The sequence below is a fragment of the Xiphias gladius genome, chromosome 22 (genome assembly GCF_016859285.1).
Source record: "Xiphias gladius isolate SHS-SW01 ecotype Sanya breed wild chromosome 22, ASM1685928v1, whole genome shotgun sequence".
NCBI classification, from domain to species: Eukaryota; Metazoa; Chordata; class Actinopteri; order Istiophoriformes; family Xiphiidae; genus Xiphias; species Xiphias gladius.
In genome coordinates, this window is record NC_053421.1 from 27757100 (window position 1) to 27774285 (window position 17186).

Sequence of the window (17186 nt, forward strand, 5' to 3'; positions counted from 1 at the left end):
TCAAGGACGTGACCTGCTTTCGCCGACCTGGCCTGGCAATGCGAGGAAAAGGGCATCGGAGTCAATGGATGTGATCGTGGTCACTGGTTCTCGGAGGGTTTCCACGACGACAGCAGTTGAACTTCGTGATGGTTTCGGGGGAGAAAATATTTGCTGCAGACCAGAGGTTTGACTTTCTGTGCAGGTTTTAACAGCAGCGTAGACCCCCCCCCCAGAAGAATCATTTCTGATTTTCAGGGCTTCCCCTCTCTTGGCTGTTACCTCTCTCTTTTTTCCTGAGGTAAACAGAGAGATGGGAATCAGATGGGGTACAAAACCTGCACCAGATGGGTGTCTGTAGTCAGACGGTGCATCTGTTTGACATGAAACAGTCTAGGAAACCTCTGAGAACCAACAAACCCTGTATGGGGGGGGGGGCTGCACCATTCTGATCCCGGCGGATCAGATTCCTCCACCTGGCATCCCAAATATGCCCTGCATCATCTGTCTATTGTCTGCCGAACCACAGCTCAGAGGGTTCCGGGCCCTTTGCGGTCTTCGGCCGATCGGCTGAATGTGTCAGCGCAGCAGGTGGAGCAGCGGGTACAGAGGTCGTTCCTGGCGGTCTCGGGATTGGGTGTCTGCGCTGTTCGCGACCACAGCATTGCTGGCTCACAGCTTCTCCGGGACGCTCGTCGCATGTCACTCCCGTCTCCTCCTGTCTCCCTCTAGAGTCCGGGATGTGAAAGCACTTCGCCGAGCCTGGACGGTTTGTGACACAGTTAGAAGGCGGGACGGCGAGCGACATGGCCTCGCCGGGGGAGAGTCTGGGCGGGATACGAGGCCGCCGCGGGCCCACCGCAAAACCCTCCCAGAGTAGTTGGATCACTGTTGTACAACAACCCACCGCATCTGACTCCTTCAGACCCGTCACAACGTGCATTTCGTGGCGGAGTGAGTGGCGGAATGTAACTGAGTACATTTACTCTAGTACTGAACGTGGGGTGGGCATCGGAGGTGGCTGTACTTTGCTTTCTATTCGTGCTACATGAGGCTTCCAGGGGGAAATAGCGACTGTCTTCTTCATAGATTTGAATTTTACATGCAAAGACGTTCGATGACAACACCCGGTATATAAAGTAGTTTCTGGTGCTTTTACTCCTGGTACTTATATTTTTTAATATATGTTACTGGAGGGAGATTTTCGATGCAGCGCTCCTGCTTGTACTGGAGTGTTCTTACAGTGTTCTTACAGTATTTTTACAGTGTTCTTGCAGAGTTCTTGCAGTATCGCTACTTGTACCTAAGAGGAGGACCTTAATTATTCCCGTGTCACTGGAAACCGAAAAAATGTGCCGCGCGTCCCTATCTCAAGCTCCCGTCGAGACCTTTGAGAGCCCCGTTGATGGAAAACACGTTAATCTGACCTAAAACTCACGTTTTTTGTTTTTGTTTTCCAGACTAATTGTATCGTATGTTTGATGTCCAAGCTCGATATCTCAATCAATTCAATGAGACCCAATAGAGCCAAATGAATTCAGTTATGTTTTGGCACCAAATCTAAAATGAAACTGACTGTCAGAGCCACTTTTAATGACCCTGATCGCTTTCTCCAATTACAGTATTTTATCTAATTTCGTCCTTTTCGTTTGCTGTTTCCATTCAGTTATTAAAAGCAGATTTTTTCTTTTCTCTGCGTTGCTTTTAATCTCGATCATTTAGTTCTGAGGTTACGACTTCGAAGGGGACGCCACATCATAGATAGATGGACATGAGACAAACTCGGTGGCTGAAAAGCCGGAGGGGAAGGTATTTTGTGGAGCTCGGTATGAGGCCTGAGAGACAGAGCACCCCCCCCCACCACCACCACCACCACTTACAGCCCTGCCAGTCTAATTAGGCCCGAAGGTCGTAAATTTTACGGTGGCGGCGGAGTCGGCGGGGTTTGTCTGCTCTGCCCGAATCCGCAGGCCGGTTTTTTTGTTTTTTTCCCCCCCTGCTAAACCGAAGGAGACGAGCAAAGGCGGCCCACGCCTCACGGTTGCACCACAGAGAGTTTGTTTGGGTTTTAGTCCTTTACGGCCCAGACACAGGCTTTGTAAACGTATTTAACTACATGACTGTTAATTTCCACCTCAAACAGACATCAGTTCCGGTAATTGCATGGCCCCCTGTTTAGCTTACAGTGATTAACAGTGGCAGATTCGCCCTCGAAATTCACAGCCATTTTAGAAACGATTGCTCCTCGACCTCAGACGGAGGAAGAGATAAGCAACTTTCTCACTTCTTGCCAGCAACCGTTGATTTTTGTCGCTGGCAGATTTTATCCGCTGGATCTGGCCGATCGGGCTAACTTTACGCTATAGGTACGCTGTCTCCGGCTGACTCGTTTTGAGGTAAAAGTCTTGGTAAAAGGAGTCTTAAATATGCCCCCGATGGCTACGTGCCACAATAATGTGCCAACAGACTGAGGCTAAAGCAGCAGGTCCCGGGCAAGAGGTCACCAAAAGTCACAATGCTACCAGGAAGTAAAGAAACAGCATTGTTCTCATAGAGCAGTGTAGAGCTGGTTAGTTACTATAGGTATTAGCTAAGACTATTATTTTTGTTATAACATAAACCAGTATGTTTCACTGTCAATGCTTTCGGGATGAGGAGTAACAGGTGTGTTGGGCAAACGCAACGCTGTCTCGGGTAACGTTCCTGGGGTGGCTGAGGTGTAAGCGCTAGCCCAAACCCCAAGAGCTTCCACACAGTGGGGAAATACTACACAGTGGAAGTAAACCTGTTTTTTTTTTTTTTTACACAAAAAGCGTTAAAAAAAAGCACAAAAAAACTAATGTAGCTGATGATGTGCTCCTTGGTTCCCCACTCGGTTGCTATTCTAGGTAGGAAGCTAGTTAGCCAACAATTGCAGCTTGTATGCAAGCAGACAAACACACTGCTAAGTCCATTCCTTACACCTTTTCTCATGTTTTTGTTTTTTGTTTTTTGAAAGGCTTTTTAAAAAAGGGAAACCACCCTCCAAACTCCTTCAATGCCAAATCTCGTACTACAGGCGTGTGGAGAACCGTGGGTGTATTAGCTTGACAGGCCTGCCAGTCATCTCCCGAGTCATCAACGTTACAGCAAACCGGTCAGCAGGTCAAGAGTCAGAGGTCACGGTACACTGATAAGAGACCAAGCAAATACTGTTCAGAAATGCTCTTAGTCTTAGGGTGTTTGTGTTTTTTCACCAGTGAGCGGTCTAGAAAGTTCAACTCAAAGATTGTGGTGAAACTTGAGAGATGGGCCTTAAACGATCTAGCAGATGAACTGAAGCAGAAAATGAGTGAATCAAGGTTTTAGACTTATATATAAACATTCCCCGTAGAAAAATAAGCAGGTCGGGACAGAAGCGCGGGATGAAGTGTGTCGGGAAATTTCATAATGTCAGAAGCCCTAAGTGAGGAATTCTTTTCCCGAGAGATAGGATCAGCTGGAGGAGACGCTGGTAGGAACGGGAAGTAGTTTGACACTTAAACGGAGTGCTCAGGGGTGGGGATTTACCTTCACCTCCGACGACCCCGGTTCAGCCTCCAACTCATGACAATAAGTTCCTACTGGGAAGGAAGTTTTCATTTTAGAGAGTCAAAAAAAAAAAATCGGACCCACGAACAAACAGACGAGCAACGGACCTCTTTGCTTTCTGCTCGACTCTCTAAGTGGGAGGAACTGCTGGCTGTGAGATGTTGACATCTGCCTGCTTCTACCCATAAACCCTTGTGTTTGGGGTTGTTTCCTGTGGTTGGTTCAGATTACACTGGCAATCGTAACAAGCCGACTGACTCACGTTTTTAAGACCTCCGTTTAAACGTCACTGCTTTTACCTGGAAAGACAGACCGGGCTGAATGGAGGATAAACTGCAGGGTTTAAACAATCCACCCAGAAATAGGTTCGGCTTGGGACGCACCCTGACAATTAGAATAAAGCCTGGCTGATGTATGGCTGGGGTCAGTATTATCAGCCGATAGCCGTATATTACGGCCATGCTGGTGTTGACGGTATCATGATGGTATTGTACTAAACTGCAGCAGTGTCTGTTTTAGAAGCTGCAATTTTTCATGCATATTTGACCTTGATTCTTATCATTCTGACCCTAACAAGTTTAATAAGCCTTTGTTTTATTTATAGCTATTAACAATTTAATCTTTTGATCATATTAAAAATAAAACAGATTTATTTTTTAAAAATGAAAGGGAAAAGTAGATGCTTCCTAGGATTTTCATTAAATGCAACACGCAATCGACTCGTGGTCAGTTGACACCCGTAGCTCAGGCCGGATGGGTCAAACGAACAGAAGAAGCGGTGAAGCAACAGCAGCTGGGTTGTGTCCGTCTAGGAAGTAAAAAAAAAAACCAAAAGATCCAAAAGGTCCATTAACTCACAAGGATGCGCGTCAAGATTACGCTACTGCAACGGCTGCCTGCTGCTGCTGGAGCTGAGGACGATGATGGGAACCAAAACAGTAACGTTGTCGGCCGTAAAGGAAAACAACGCGCTGAAAGATGCTAAAAAGCTCCGTAGAGTTGAGGTGGCTCGCAGAGTTGGCTGATAATTCGGGGGTTTGTCACTATAAGCAACTCTTTTGACATTACACACAAATCATTCAATCCATGCCTTATATACAATTATGGATCAGTGCAGCTTCAAAAGAACCTTTCTCTGGACATGACACACCTGCTTTTCTCAGAGTTTATGTAGCACAAGCCCCGTAGTGACGTCATGTGGTCGTGACAGGTGATCGTGTAGGTCGGGTGGGTTGGTCGGGTCTTTTTTCCGCTCTCGGCCCAGCCCTCAGCCTGGATCTTATCCTTCCTCCTGTCCTTTACAGGTACCGAGGCCAGCTGCGATAACGAAGGGGAGGTCCTCCACATTCCCAACATCACCGACAACCCCTGCATCACCTGCGTCTGTCTGGTAAAAAAAACAGCTAGTTTCTCTTTCTTCTCAGCAGCTTGTCTCATGACACTGGGTTGTTGCCGCTGTTGCTCCCGCCCTGTTTGTTTTCAGCAAATTCTTCTGATGTGTAATTGCTGCTTCAGGTTTTCCACTCAGACTGATAGTATAAAAAGCACTGATAGTAACATTTGCTAAAGCTGATTATGGGGTGTTTTTTGTGGTGTTTCTTATCGGTAGATTGTGAAAGACTTGTTTCACGTGGACAGGACTTTTGAAATGTTTTTGGCGGGATTGTAGGTGGAACATTTTATTTTTATAAAATTTGGCATTAGTTGTTCTTTGTAACCTTTTTTTTCAGAAATGTTTTTCAGTAAAAAATGAAGTTGACATTCTGCATTAAACATCTTTCAATACAATCCAAATTATCAGCCCGTTTAGAAGAGTACAATCTGAAGTTAGAATAGGAGGTTTTTTTTAGCATGCAAGTGTTTTGCGAGGGCAGGAAAGCGCTTTGTAATGTGCCTTTTTACTGCTTTTTGAGGATTTACATCAAACTTGCAGGGAAACATGAAGTGGGGATTGTTTGTTTTAACAGACATGCCTGTCGTCACGCTGTCTTGGCTCAGCACGGCTGTTAAAATCAGCCTACAAAACCTTGAGGGACGACTCTTTCCCAGAACATGTGCTCTTTGACCCCTGACCCCTCAATAATACCCGCCCCCACCACCACCACCACCACCACTGTAGAGGTCTTTGTTTTAGGGGATGAGAATGGACCAGTGAGGGTTTTCTGTGTCACTGCTTCAACATCAACTGAAAGAGAGGGTTAGGTTTGTAAGAGGCACCACATGACCAGAGTTTTACCATCCAGGAAATACGCGGATGTGCACTTCAGGGGCATGTATTTTGTGTGTGTGTGTGCAGGAGTCCGTGTTAATATGTGTGTTTATCTGCATCCTCCACAGACACATATATACTGCATTTATATGCTGTACTCCTTAAATATTTGTCTACACCGAAATGCTTGTTTCTGATTGGCTTGCAGGTTAAAACTGTACATCAGGACACAGAAAACACAACCACATCTCTAGTCAACGGTTTAAGTCCCCTTGCTTTTTCCGAACTCTCTCCGAGAACATGCGTACCTTTTGCGGGTCTTTGTAGCCTCAATTTTCGGACTTTCCCACCTCAGACGCGTTCACACGATGCTGCATTTGGTCGTTTGCACGAAACGTGACGGAAGTAATTGTGTGAAGAATGAGGGAAAAGAGAGGATAAAGACGAGCGCTTGAGAGAGACATTCTCCCCTACACACGCCTGGCCAATCGCTGCATAAAGTGGGCGTAGTGGTCGAATCGTCTGTTTCTGACATTTACAAAAATTGTGGGATGCAAACTGGCAGATAACAATGACAGAGGTGAGGCACCGGTGAGGATGAAGATTTCTCCTTTTTTTTTTTTGGTGATTGTTCACGGTGCGAGACCTATAATGCACTCTCAGGTGTCCTGATATGAGAAAATAATGGAACAGGTGGAGCAATATCACAGCACAAGGCCATTATTTAGCTTGTCAGAGCCAATTATTTTCTTATTTTGTTTATACTGTATACTTACACTTATTCTTGATAAGTACAAGTTTCTGTATCCGACCCGTAGTCCCCGATTGGTTTTTGAAAGCTTCCACCGGCTCCTGATTGGCTGCTCTGAAGCTCCTCGGCCTGCAGCCTGGCTGAGCCGTACTCTTGTGTTATCAGGCAGGCATCAGCCAAAGTCCTGCTGAATGCTATCAGTCATCAGCAGGTAATGGCCGGCCTTTCATCTCTACTTTAACCCCCCCTACACGCAAACGCACACACACACACACACACACACACACACACACACACACACACACACACACACACACACACACACACACACACACACACACACACACACACACCACCACCCTGCTTATACACGCCGCTAATAAACTTACATACATTCAGGACTCAATCTTTATTGAATTTGGCCTTTGTTTATCTCCTTAAAACTCCTTTAAACCCAGACTTACGGCTTTTTTTTATCTGCTTTCTTGCATAAACTCATGTCAGGCAGATATAATTTCCCATTTTCACTTCTCATTGGTCATTCTGTCCAAGTCAAAGAACAAATACTGTATAGAGTAAATTATTAAGGTTTCTATTCTTTATGTGACATAAATAATAATCACTGTATTTTGTTGTTTGTTTGACGCACTTAGCAAGATGTAAACCTTCTCTTTACGCAGAGTTTACCTGTTCGTTTCATACGATCACTCATTTTTTTTGTTGAAATAGGAGAAAAGCCTGTATTCTTGATACTAACTGGGACTTTATAGTTAAATAACAACTAAAAGTTTAACTGATAATGCAAAACATTTTTGCTGGAGAAACATGTCAAAGTTTGACTGGTATTATTATTATTATTATTTTATTATTTGACCTCTATGGTTTCTTTTTCTCTTCACACGCTGTCAGTACAAGCACATTCTGTGTTTTCCGTGTCATCAAAGGATCCTGTTTACTCTTAACTCCGGTGAACAGTTTTCCTCTTGTAGCAGGAACATAAACAACTTTTTGACGCCTGGTAACATAACATCCGTGTTTAAGTCGGATTAAACCATGTCTTTCGATTTTTCAATGATAGCCTTAATGTACATAACCCCAACATAATCTCAATCACTCTTCTGTCCTGTGTCGCCACTCTGTCTTCCGAGGGTTGGGGAACCACCAGGGCACCAATGTCACTCATACATGGAAGGAGTTTGTGTGCGTGTGTGTGTGTGTGTGTGGGGGGGGGGGGGCACTCCTCAGTTGGTCCAGAGTACCTGCTAATAGCTCTGTGGGTAGGGACACACACACACACACACACACACACACACACACTTATACACGCACAGAAGAGCCATTGTGTGTGTCCGGGTTAGGCCGAGCGCCGTAATGGGGCCAGGAGTGGAAGTGGCTGACAGACTGACTGACAGGCAGGTCGCCATGACGATCCGTTATCTTGGTGGGAGTCAGCCCATCTCCGTCACACTCTTCATCATCCTCGTCTACCTGTCTGTCCATCTCCGTGTCTTTTTCCACTCTCTCATCGGCTCTTCCTCCCCTCACTCACCCTCCGATTGGCTTCGCTGTTTCCACGCCGCCACTTGTTCGATTTCAGACTTTCCCTCGCCATTGTTTTTCCTCTCAGCATCATGTCGGAACAAGAGTCCGAGTAGGTTTTTGTGTAAGGCCAGGTGACGTATTTTTGTAGACTTGACTTAGGCCAGGTTGATAGTCATTATTCTGGTCATGCTAAAAGACCCCAGATACAAATATTAAGCCTGTTTGGTGTTAAACAGGACATCCCAGACTGCCTCCTTACTTCAAGTGTGTTATTGTGACAGCAATTGCGCTCTTGAATCCAGGCTTTTCAAATGAAAAGGTCGTGTGTGTGTGTGTGTGTGGCCAGAATCAACAGCCTTGTTTCTTAGAAAAAAATGCCGGCACACTGCTAAGAGGCTCAACAATGGCTCTGGTAAAAACTCAACCGGGACATCCAGTCAGCGCTCGGGTTTAAACACTCCAACGATATGTCAGTGCAGGACTTCAGCATAATTTTCAGAAGTCTTTCCTCACAGGCCCAGACAACATTCCCAGGTAGAGCAACCAAAAGATTGTGATGTGATTAGACACGTAGGTCTTGGTGCGAGCGAGCCAATCAGAAACTTCACGTGCTGGTGGGAGGCTACAACATCTGCGATTTGAGAGTTGGCTGCTGAACGGCTTTTTACAAGCTGCTTATAATCCTGGACAACTTGAGAGCAGGAAAGTTGTTTTTCCAGGCTTTACTCTGGCAGAGGACCGCGCCTGACAAGCTAGCCCAGTGACCCGACAGGAATTACACTCAAAGTGGTCGATTCCACACCTCACAATTTTCCAGCGCCATGTAGGTCGTAAAGATATTTTCTCTCATCTAGTGTTTTCAGTCGCCTAACCCTAACTATACTTTAACCGTAGTTTATCTTCAAGTAAAGTTGAGGTCAGTGCTGTGATCTCTGGCTGAATGTTTATGAACACACAGTGACCATCCTCAATCTGACAGAGTAACAGTTCATCCATTAACATACATCTGTTCATGCCGCTGTGACTTAATATGAGTTTAACTGCAGAAGCAGGAACTCAATTCCTTAGCTTCCACAGCGACAAGAACCCAGCAGTAAGGAGGTCAAAGGTCAGAGGTCAGTGGAAGCGACCTGTTAATCGACCAAACAAACATTTCAGATGAGCCATATATGTAAGTTGGGGGCGAGGAGTTTTAAACTGTGTGTACCTGCGGCTGATCTTAGAGAAAGGTAAAGGTCGTTTCCTGTCCGCGTCTCGCCTCAAACAGTAGCTGATCAATACAGGACAGGAGGGGCGATGTTTACCTAATAATCACCTGATAATGCTGAACCAAAACTAGCTCCGTTATCTATTATTTTCTACTCTGATCTGTTTCCTGCTGCATACAGAACATAACATCAAAATAACTTTAATGACGTCGCATTTCACTCGTGTGTAAAAAAAAAAAAAAAAAAACAAAACACGATCCCGATAAAAAGTAAAAAATAGAATGAAGAATTAAGAGTAAGTATGAATAGAGAGATAACAGTGTCTGAGTGATCAGAGAGGGAGATGTTGAAAGACGGGATGGGGTCAGTGGAGGAGAACAAAGGGCAAGTAAACAACCAGTGTCAAAATCCCAATGTCCTTCGTGGCAGTCGAACCAACAGTTACAGTAAAAAGCCTCAGTGAAGAAACTCCGGGAGCTAATGAACAAATACTTTATGAGAGAGCAATAACGCGCTAAAACTACATTTATTACAGTGTTCGGCAGTGATGTGGGAGTAAGGCCTGGGTACAGGATTCGGGGGGCCAGTGGCTTTTTAAATGAAGGCGCCCACTGCTGAAACAGTCAGGAGATTAATTTATTCGTCTAACAGAAAATGAACCAGCAGCGAGATAATCCAATCACCGTCATTTATGGAAGAAATATGCCAAGTCTTTGCCGTCTCCAGGTCCACCAGTGTGAGGATGTGTTGTTTTTCAGTTTTATATCATTGTAAATTGAACATTCTTGGGTTTTAAACCGTTTCAAACGGAACAGGCAGTATGAAGACGTCACCTTGCGCTCTCCGAACTTGTGACGCACACTTGCCATTTTTTTTCTGATGTTATACGGACACACCGATGACCTGCAGTCACTTTATTTACAACATTTTTGGTCCTCAGACCTTCATCGCTGGTACCAGTGCTGTTTGTCTGGATGACTTTCACTTAATAAATGTCCCGAACGTCACAAGTAAAGTGAGTGCAAGTGATTGACAGTGTTTGGGATTTCTTAGGTCTTTCAGTCCATTTTTGATCTCTGTCTAAAAAAGGTTCTGGTGTGCGAGAACTTCGTAGTAAAAGATGTAACAATTAAATTGATTAATCAGCAATGAAAACAATATAGAATTAGTGGCAGTCCTAAAGCTGCCGCTATCTCAATATCATGAGTTGATATTCTTTCAACTGGACTGCTTACAAACAATAGGGCGCCATCTTGCTCGAGGAGGAGTCGACACACTCAACCTGCGCGGTGCGTACGCCACAGCCGGCCGGGGCCAGGGCTGCCCCTTCGCTGTAGGAGCACCTCCTCGCGATCAGCTCGTCGAAGCAGTTTTGGGAAACGGCTTCCCGTCGGCGTCTTTCTCCGCCCGTCTCGTCCCTAAGCTGACGTGGCTCCTGCTCTCGCGCGGGGGGGGGGGGTCGCGACCTGTTTGTTTTGGAGGAAGGGTGAAAGGTGAAAGGCCACGGTGGCAAAGGGGGTTAAGGTTAGGGGGATCGTGAGGGGTTGGAGTCCAAGGGCTTAAGTGGGCCTTTAAGCTGAGAGCCCCCTCTCCAGCGCTGACAGACCCCGACTGATCTCCCTATCCTTCACCATGAGAGAAGGGGGGGGGCGAAGCGAGACAGAGGCTTTGAGTTCTGACGAAAATTATGAAAACTGGTGGAGAGACTGATTATCATGGAGAGAACGACGGAACGAATAGGAGACACAGGAGACACTGGCAATATCTAGGCCAGTAAGGCTCGTTAGATTGTTAGAGATGTTAGAGAAATGGATGCAGACAGAGGAAAGAGAAAGTGATGGATGAGGGAGGAAGAGGAGGACAGGAGGCGAGCGATGATGAGGGGAAGCAGTGAACATTGTCGCCTCCTAGTGGCGGAGCAGCCCTACTGTCACCCAAACGAGGAGCTTTTAATCCATCAAAGAAGAAGAAAAGATCGTTTACTGTCGATAAAATGTTAAACAATTGAGGTGTCTTCTGTTTAATTTTCTCTTAGTCTTTAAATGATCAGTTTGTCGCTAAGGTCTTTTTTTCAGTTTTCCGAGATGATGATGAGCAGGAAATATTCTGTCTCCTGATGGAATCTGAACCAACTTTGCTTTTTTTACTCCGGCGCTGAAGAAAATGTGACAAACAGCAAAACGCCGCCGCTGGTCGTCAGTAAATATCGGTAACATACGGGTGTCCCCGGGTCAGTATCAGGTAAAAACAGATGGCAGAAAACTACATCCTGTAGGTCATAACGTGATCTTCTTTAAGAATTCGCAGCGGTTACTCGTTTTTTTTCTAACGTGCAAAGGAAACTTGTTCCAATTTTTTTGGCAGCACACAGTCTAAAGGAGTTTCTGTATTGGCATTAAACCTTCACCAGAAAGTTTTACATATTTTTCTTAGAAAGATTTAAGAGCTCCTCTTTTTGTTTCAGCTTCTGGAGACGTTTGCTGAGGGTTTACGGACCCAGAGAAGATTAAAGCCTTCCTATTTAAACCACTGGGCATTGCAGTGCCGTCACGTGAAGACTCTTATTATCAGCGCTTAACTGATTTGAATTTGATATTTCTAACGTCATTATTACCCCCCCAAAAAAAACCCATTGTTTTCTAGGGTTGACTGTAGACCTCAAAAGCAGTAAAGACAAACACTGGTGCTGTTTTCTGAAGCTGAACAGTAAAAGCTTTTGAAATTTGAGAATAAAGGAAATACTGTCGTTGACCTGAAGCTTCAACAATGATTGAATTGACCTGATTGAATTAACAATGCTGTGGATACCGTCTGGGACTATTCTTGTTTCTTCACACTGAAATCTTCTGTCTCATGTTCAGAGATGTTCAGAGATTCAACGGCTCAGTTTTTACATCACCCAGGTCACGAGCGCCCAGGGTGTCAGGTGACAACCTCGTATCTGCAAAATTTCAACTTGAAGCTCTGACGACAGTTTTGCCACTTTTTATTTCTGTGGTTAGGTTCAAGTAAATATGTGAATAAACAAAAAAACGCACTGAATCTGGCGCCGGGAGGTTTTATAAGGCAACTGATGGATCACACAGATGGATTCAGTGTAATTCAGTTAGAGTGGAATACCGCGTATCTCCATACAGTCGCGTGTAAACACTTAAGACAAAGACAAAGAAATTATCAGACACGCACACACTTTCTCTTTCTCTGACACACACTTTCGAGCATACCTACGCTTTATCACACTGTGTGTGTGTGTGTGGGGGGGGGGGGGGGGGGTTGTCACCCTCGGCGACAGACAGCCGTGCAGCCGGCCAGCCTTGGTGCCGCCGTGGTATGTCGAGTGTTTACAAGGCATGGTGACCCATTGTGACCTTTGACCCCGGGACAAGGAAGGTGACGTTGGTGGCTAGGGGGTGGGAGGGGTTTCACATGTACTAACACTTCTTTGTGCTAGTGGATAACAAGAGGGAGAGAGAGAGGGACATGACCTTGGAGACTTTTTGACCAAATCGTCTCCAGGTCTTCAAAGGGTCATTCCGGGGTGATTCCACGAATCCCATATATTTGACATCACAGCTGACCAGTTTTGTAAACCTTACTGCGGCTGTCTTTTGAGTTCGGTGTATTTTCTCTACCGTGTTAGACAGTACAGGTGGTTTACCTTCATTTCTGTTACGGTGGACTCGTTAACCTTGCTCGCGTTGTGCGATCCATCTTCAGTCTTCGTGATGAGGACGTATAGTAGTGGTCAGCTCACTTCAGATTTCCTCTTCCGACATCCTTTAATCCTTTCTTCTTCTCTTGCTGCTCTTTCACTCCTACCGTCGCGGTTGCTCCGTTTGCTCTGGTGACTCCACCAGGACACGTCCTGGAAATGGTCGAACAGCCTCTCACCACACTTCGTTCACTTTTTTGTCGCCTCGAAGGAAACCCGCCTTGCAGCAGCCGACAGTCAGTTATATCGTAGCAATCGCCCAAATCAAAATGTGAGTGTCTGTTGCTTCTCAGTTTAAGCAGCTTACACCTTTGTCCCAGGGGTCGAAGGTGAAACTCTCGCTCTAAAGGATGATTCTCGACTGAGCGTAATCCAGCCGGGCTCTTGACATTTCGTAGCTTCTGCCTGCTCTGTGCTGCTCATTTGACCAGACTGTTACCGCTGCGGTTTGGATTCCCCCTCTTGTATTTATACACAGGGTGAGATGAATGGTGCAGTGGTCAGACGATCCTGTGGGTGATAAAGCTCACGAGTGTAGGAGTGGTCCAGGATCTGATCTGGTTGGACGAGAGACAGAGGCTTCGCATAGATGGTAGACGTTAAAATAAACCATTATAACTGCTAAGATTGTCTATAAACAAAAACCTGTATTGCAAGTTGAACTTTTCCAGAATATCGACTCTGGCTCGTGTTCACACGAACGTTTCCCCTCATTTTTCTCGGTGAATCTGAATCTGCAAAGTCAGATCTTAGCCATTTTCCTCTCCCTCTCCTTCTCCCTCTTGCTCTTTTTATTTCCTCTGTGCCCTCTTTCCATCGCTGTCCCCCTCCTCCCTCCTCCTCTGTCATGACATCATCTGTCCTCGGTGTGGTTGGGGCTTTAGCCGGAGCACTGCTGCTCTACTAAACCACCCCGATTTATTTTCGCCCTCCTTTGATCCGTCCTCGTTAGAGCCGCCTGCCACGGTGCCGCAGGGCCACGGGACCCGCCGGCCGCCGCTTTATAAACCCTCGCGGTGTGTAGAATAAAGCCCGAGCAGCCTGTGGATCAAATCGGCAATAAAAGCTGGGTGTGAAAATGGTGCGGATTGAACAAGCACAGATTCCGTCCAGTCCCGCGGTGCAGTTAGTGGCGATGACGGGACACGGTGTGCGGCGGCTCTGGAGGTGGCGGGTGGACTGTTGAGTTGGTGTGAAAATTCACAGCTAAACTGTGAACACTGAGTCACTTTTTATTTTCTGGTGTGTTATTTCAATACCCTTTTAGTATTATTATTAGAATTAACAACAAATTGCCCCGAAGAAACTACAACCGACAGTGAGTTTTATGCCGTTAACAAGTAACAGCCTGATCTAGAATTAAAAAGAATTAAAAACGGCCCGATGAGTGTAGTTTATTCCACTGAGCGCCGGCTGTGTCGATCACAGTGAAGGAACATGTCACTTAATGCACCAGTATGTCTCTTTAATGTGTTTTTAATAGCTTCTGGACCACAGGGGATGTCTGTGGCACCGAGGCCCTGCCACGGTTTAACAACCACGCGGATAAAACCTTTTCTCGTGGGGCCAGGGGCCGAAGGCGAAATTCTCTGCTTGCAGAGTGATTTAAAAAAATGAATGTATGTTCATGTTTCACCGTGCAACTGCATTTTGGTGTCTTCTAAGTCCACCTGGGCCAGGCACATGTATGTGCAGGACACAAAAAAATAACACACCCGATTAACTGACATGTTGGCAGGAGAGATGGTTGGTTTCGGCCTCTTCGGAGGAATCGTTGACACTAATATAAAGACAAAATAACACCAGCCTTTTGCCACATCGGTGGATGGTGGAGCTGGGAAAGATTACTGTGTCTGATCAATTCTAAAATTTGTGGTGGTTCAACAACAACTTTTCTTTCTTTCTTTTTTAATGTACAGGGTTTTCTGACTGTTGACTCTCACTCTCTCTCTCTGCTGCAGGACGGGAAGGCAGACTGTAAACAGGAGAAATGTCCGCTGGTCTCCGAAGACTGTGCTCTGGTGGTGAAACAGACTGGAGCCTGCTGTGAGAGGTGTAAAGGTAAAGACAGAGTACTGTATACACACTTACACAACAGTACCACAGGAGTTAGGTTAAGGCGAGGCCTGCGTTTCTTTGTTCTTTTGCCCCTGATATTGCATTATGGGAAGTGGGAAATGTGATAACACAGCAGGACATAAAGCGAGAGATAGAGATGCTAACCAGAGCCAGTGCACGCACACACACACACACACACACACACACACACACACCCTTCAGGAACCACTTTACGTACTGTACCCAAACAGCCAGGCCTAAATATGACCTGTGGGGGTAAAGCTGTATTATTTACCTCACGTATAGGCATTATGTCTCTCTCACACACACACACACACACACACACACACACACACACAGCTGCAGTGAGTGGAGACAGTGCAGCTGCTGAGACGGGTTCACCGTTGGGTTTACAGGAAATGCAGTTGCTTTTACGAGCCAGAAACCCCTCAGTATACTGTACCTTCATCTCTCAGATCCTCATCGTCTGTCTCTGTAGACGGTTTTAATTTCTGCTTCACATGCAGGACCCTGGCTCTCAAGCTAACCCCCCCCCCCCCGACCAGCATTGTGCTAATCAAACTGGCCCATCTTAAACTAAACAGACGCTCTGTGGGGTTTTACAGAAAATGTTTATTGGACACAAAAACAAAGCAGTAACTCTTTCATCTGGACTTGCATATATAAGTCAGGTTAAAATCACATCTTCTGGTCTGAGGCTAATCCTTATCCTGATCCTGGTCATGAAATTCAAACTCTAACCTTACTCTGTTTTTTGTTTTTTGTTTTAGACTGTGCATTTCCAAACGTTTCACGTCGCCATTTGTTTCAGTTCATTTCTGAACGGCATCCAAATCGATTGCCAGACTCTGGAAACTGCGAACATCGGGACTGCATCGGTTTTCAGCCTTTGAAAGTCTGCACTACATTACCTTACCGCAATATTGTGACTTTGGGTTGTGATGGATTATCCCGCTTAGATGAAGTTTCAAGAGTCTAGTCACTGGTTGTGGTCCTCTAAGATCTTTTTAATGAAACGCTACTTTCAAAGCAGCCACCAAAGACACATCGGAGGACGTGAAAGGGAAATGTTCTCAGCCATAACCTGGAGTCCAGAGAGTATTTTTTGTTCAGTAATATACACATTCCCGCCCTGTGGGTTTCTCCATTGACGCTGATACGCTTTGGGTAGTTTTGGAGCATCCGGTATTCAGCAGCTGTTAGAGGAACCGCATCTTCACTCGCGTCCATACCGGCTCCAGCACGCAGGAGATTCGGGCCCTCACTGAATCTAAAGTCTTCGCTTTGGGAGGATGTTCCCGCTCTTTCCGCACTTGTGAAGCTATGTGGACGTTGGGACTTTAAAAACACACACTTACGCGCCCCCCACCTCCCAGCAATCAGCCGGGGCGCGGCCCTTTTGTTCGCAGGTTGCCGTTTTACGACGCGGCACTTCGTTAAGGGAGGGGGAGCGAGCTCCGGTCGGACGTGGAAAGCCCCATGTCGCCGCGGAAACCCTCGTTGCTTCCCTACGGCGCCGCTGACTTGTGGCCACTGAGACCGAGTTTTCCGACCCCTCTGTGTCACATCTCACTTTTATGAAATCGTGCGCACAGTTAAAGAGAATCCCAGCCGGACTGCATCAGTTTATTGGGAACGATTTACTTTAAAACCGCCAGTCGACCCGTTTACACATGCAGGAGGGCTGAGTTATACTTGGCTCGAACTGCATTTAATGCAGTATTTGAAAAAAGCTTTATATTGTATAAAACCTTTAGAATGAGAAATATTACAACATTCAAAAAACTTCATTCATTTCAATAACATGACAATATTTATTTCTTTATTAATTCTGAGCGTAAGAGTTTATTCTTGACCTTTAGGAAAGGTCGTTTGATAAGAGCCGAGTCTTGATAAAATAATCTCAACTTAGGTCCCCTTACTGGCTTTTTTTCCTGGACCTTTCAACAGCATCTCACGACCTTCATCGGCGAATTCTGACCATTGCTGGAACCAACTCAAGTGCTGTTTATTCTGTGATACTCTGCGGTTATTGAATTAGAACAGTTATCATAAACTACCTATAACGCATCTCCAAGAACCACAACAAGTGTTTTTCTCCCCCAGAAGAAGATACGGAACTTCATTAGAAAAATG

The 17186-nt window shown here is 45.7% G+C and overlaps 1 protein-coding gene across 1 annotated transcript in view; it reads left to right on the forward strand.

Moving 5' to 3' along the window:
• bmper (BMP binding endothelial regulator) overlaps nucleotides 1-17186 on the forward strand; it is a 31673-nt gene that overhangs the window by 1216 nt on the left and 13271 nt on the right. The window contains exons 2-3 of the mRNA XM_040118419.1: nucleotides 4854-4939; nucleotides 14933-15032. Of these exons, the coding sequence (XP_039974353.1) occupies nucleotides 4854-4939; nucleotides 14933-15032 (186 nt within the window). The remainder of the gene's footprint in view (nucleotides 1-4853; nucleotides 4940-14932; nucleotides 15033-17186) is intronic.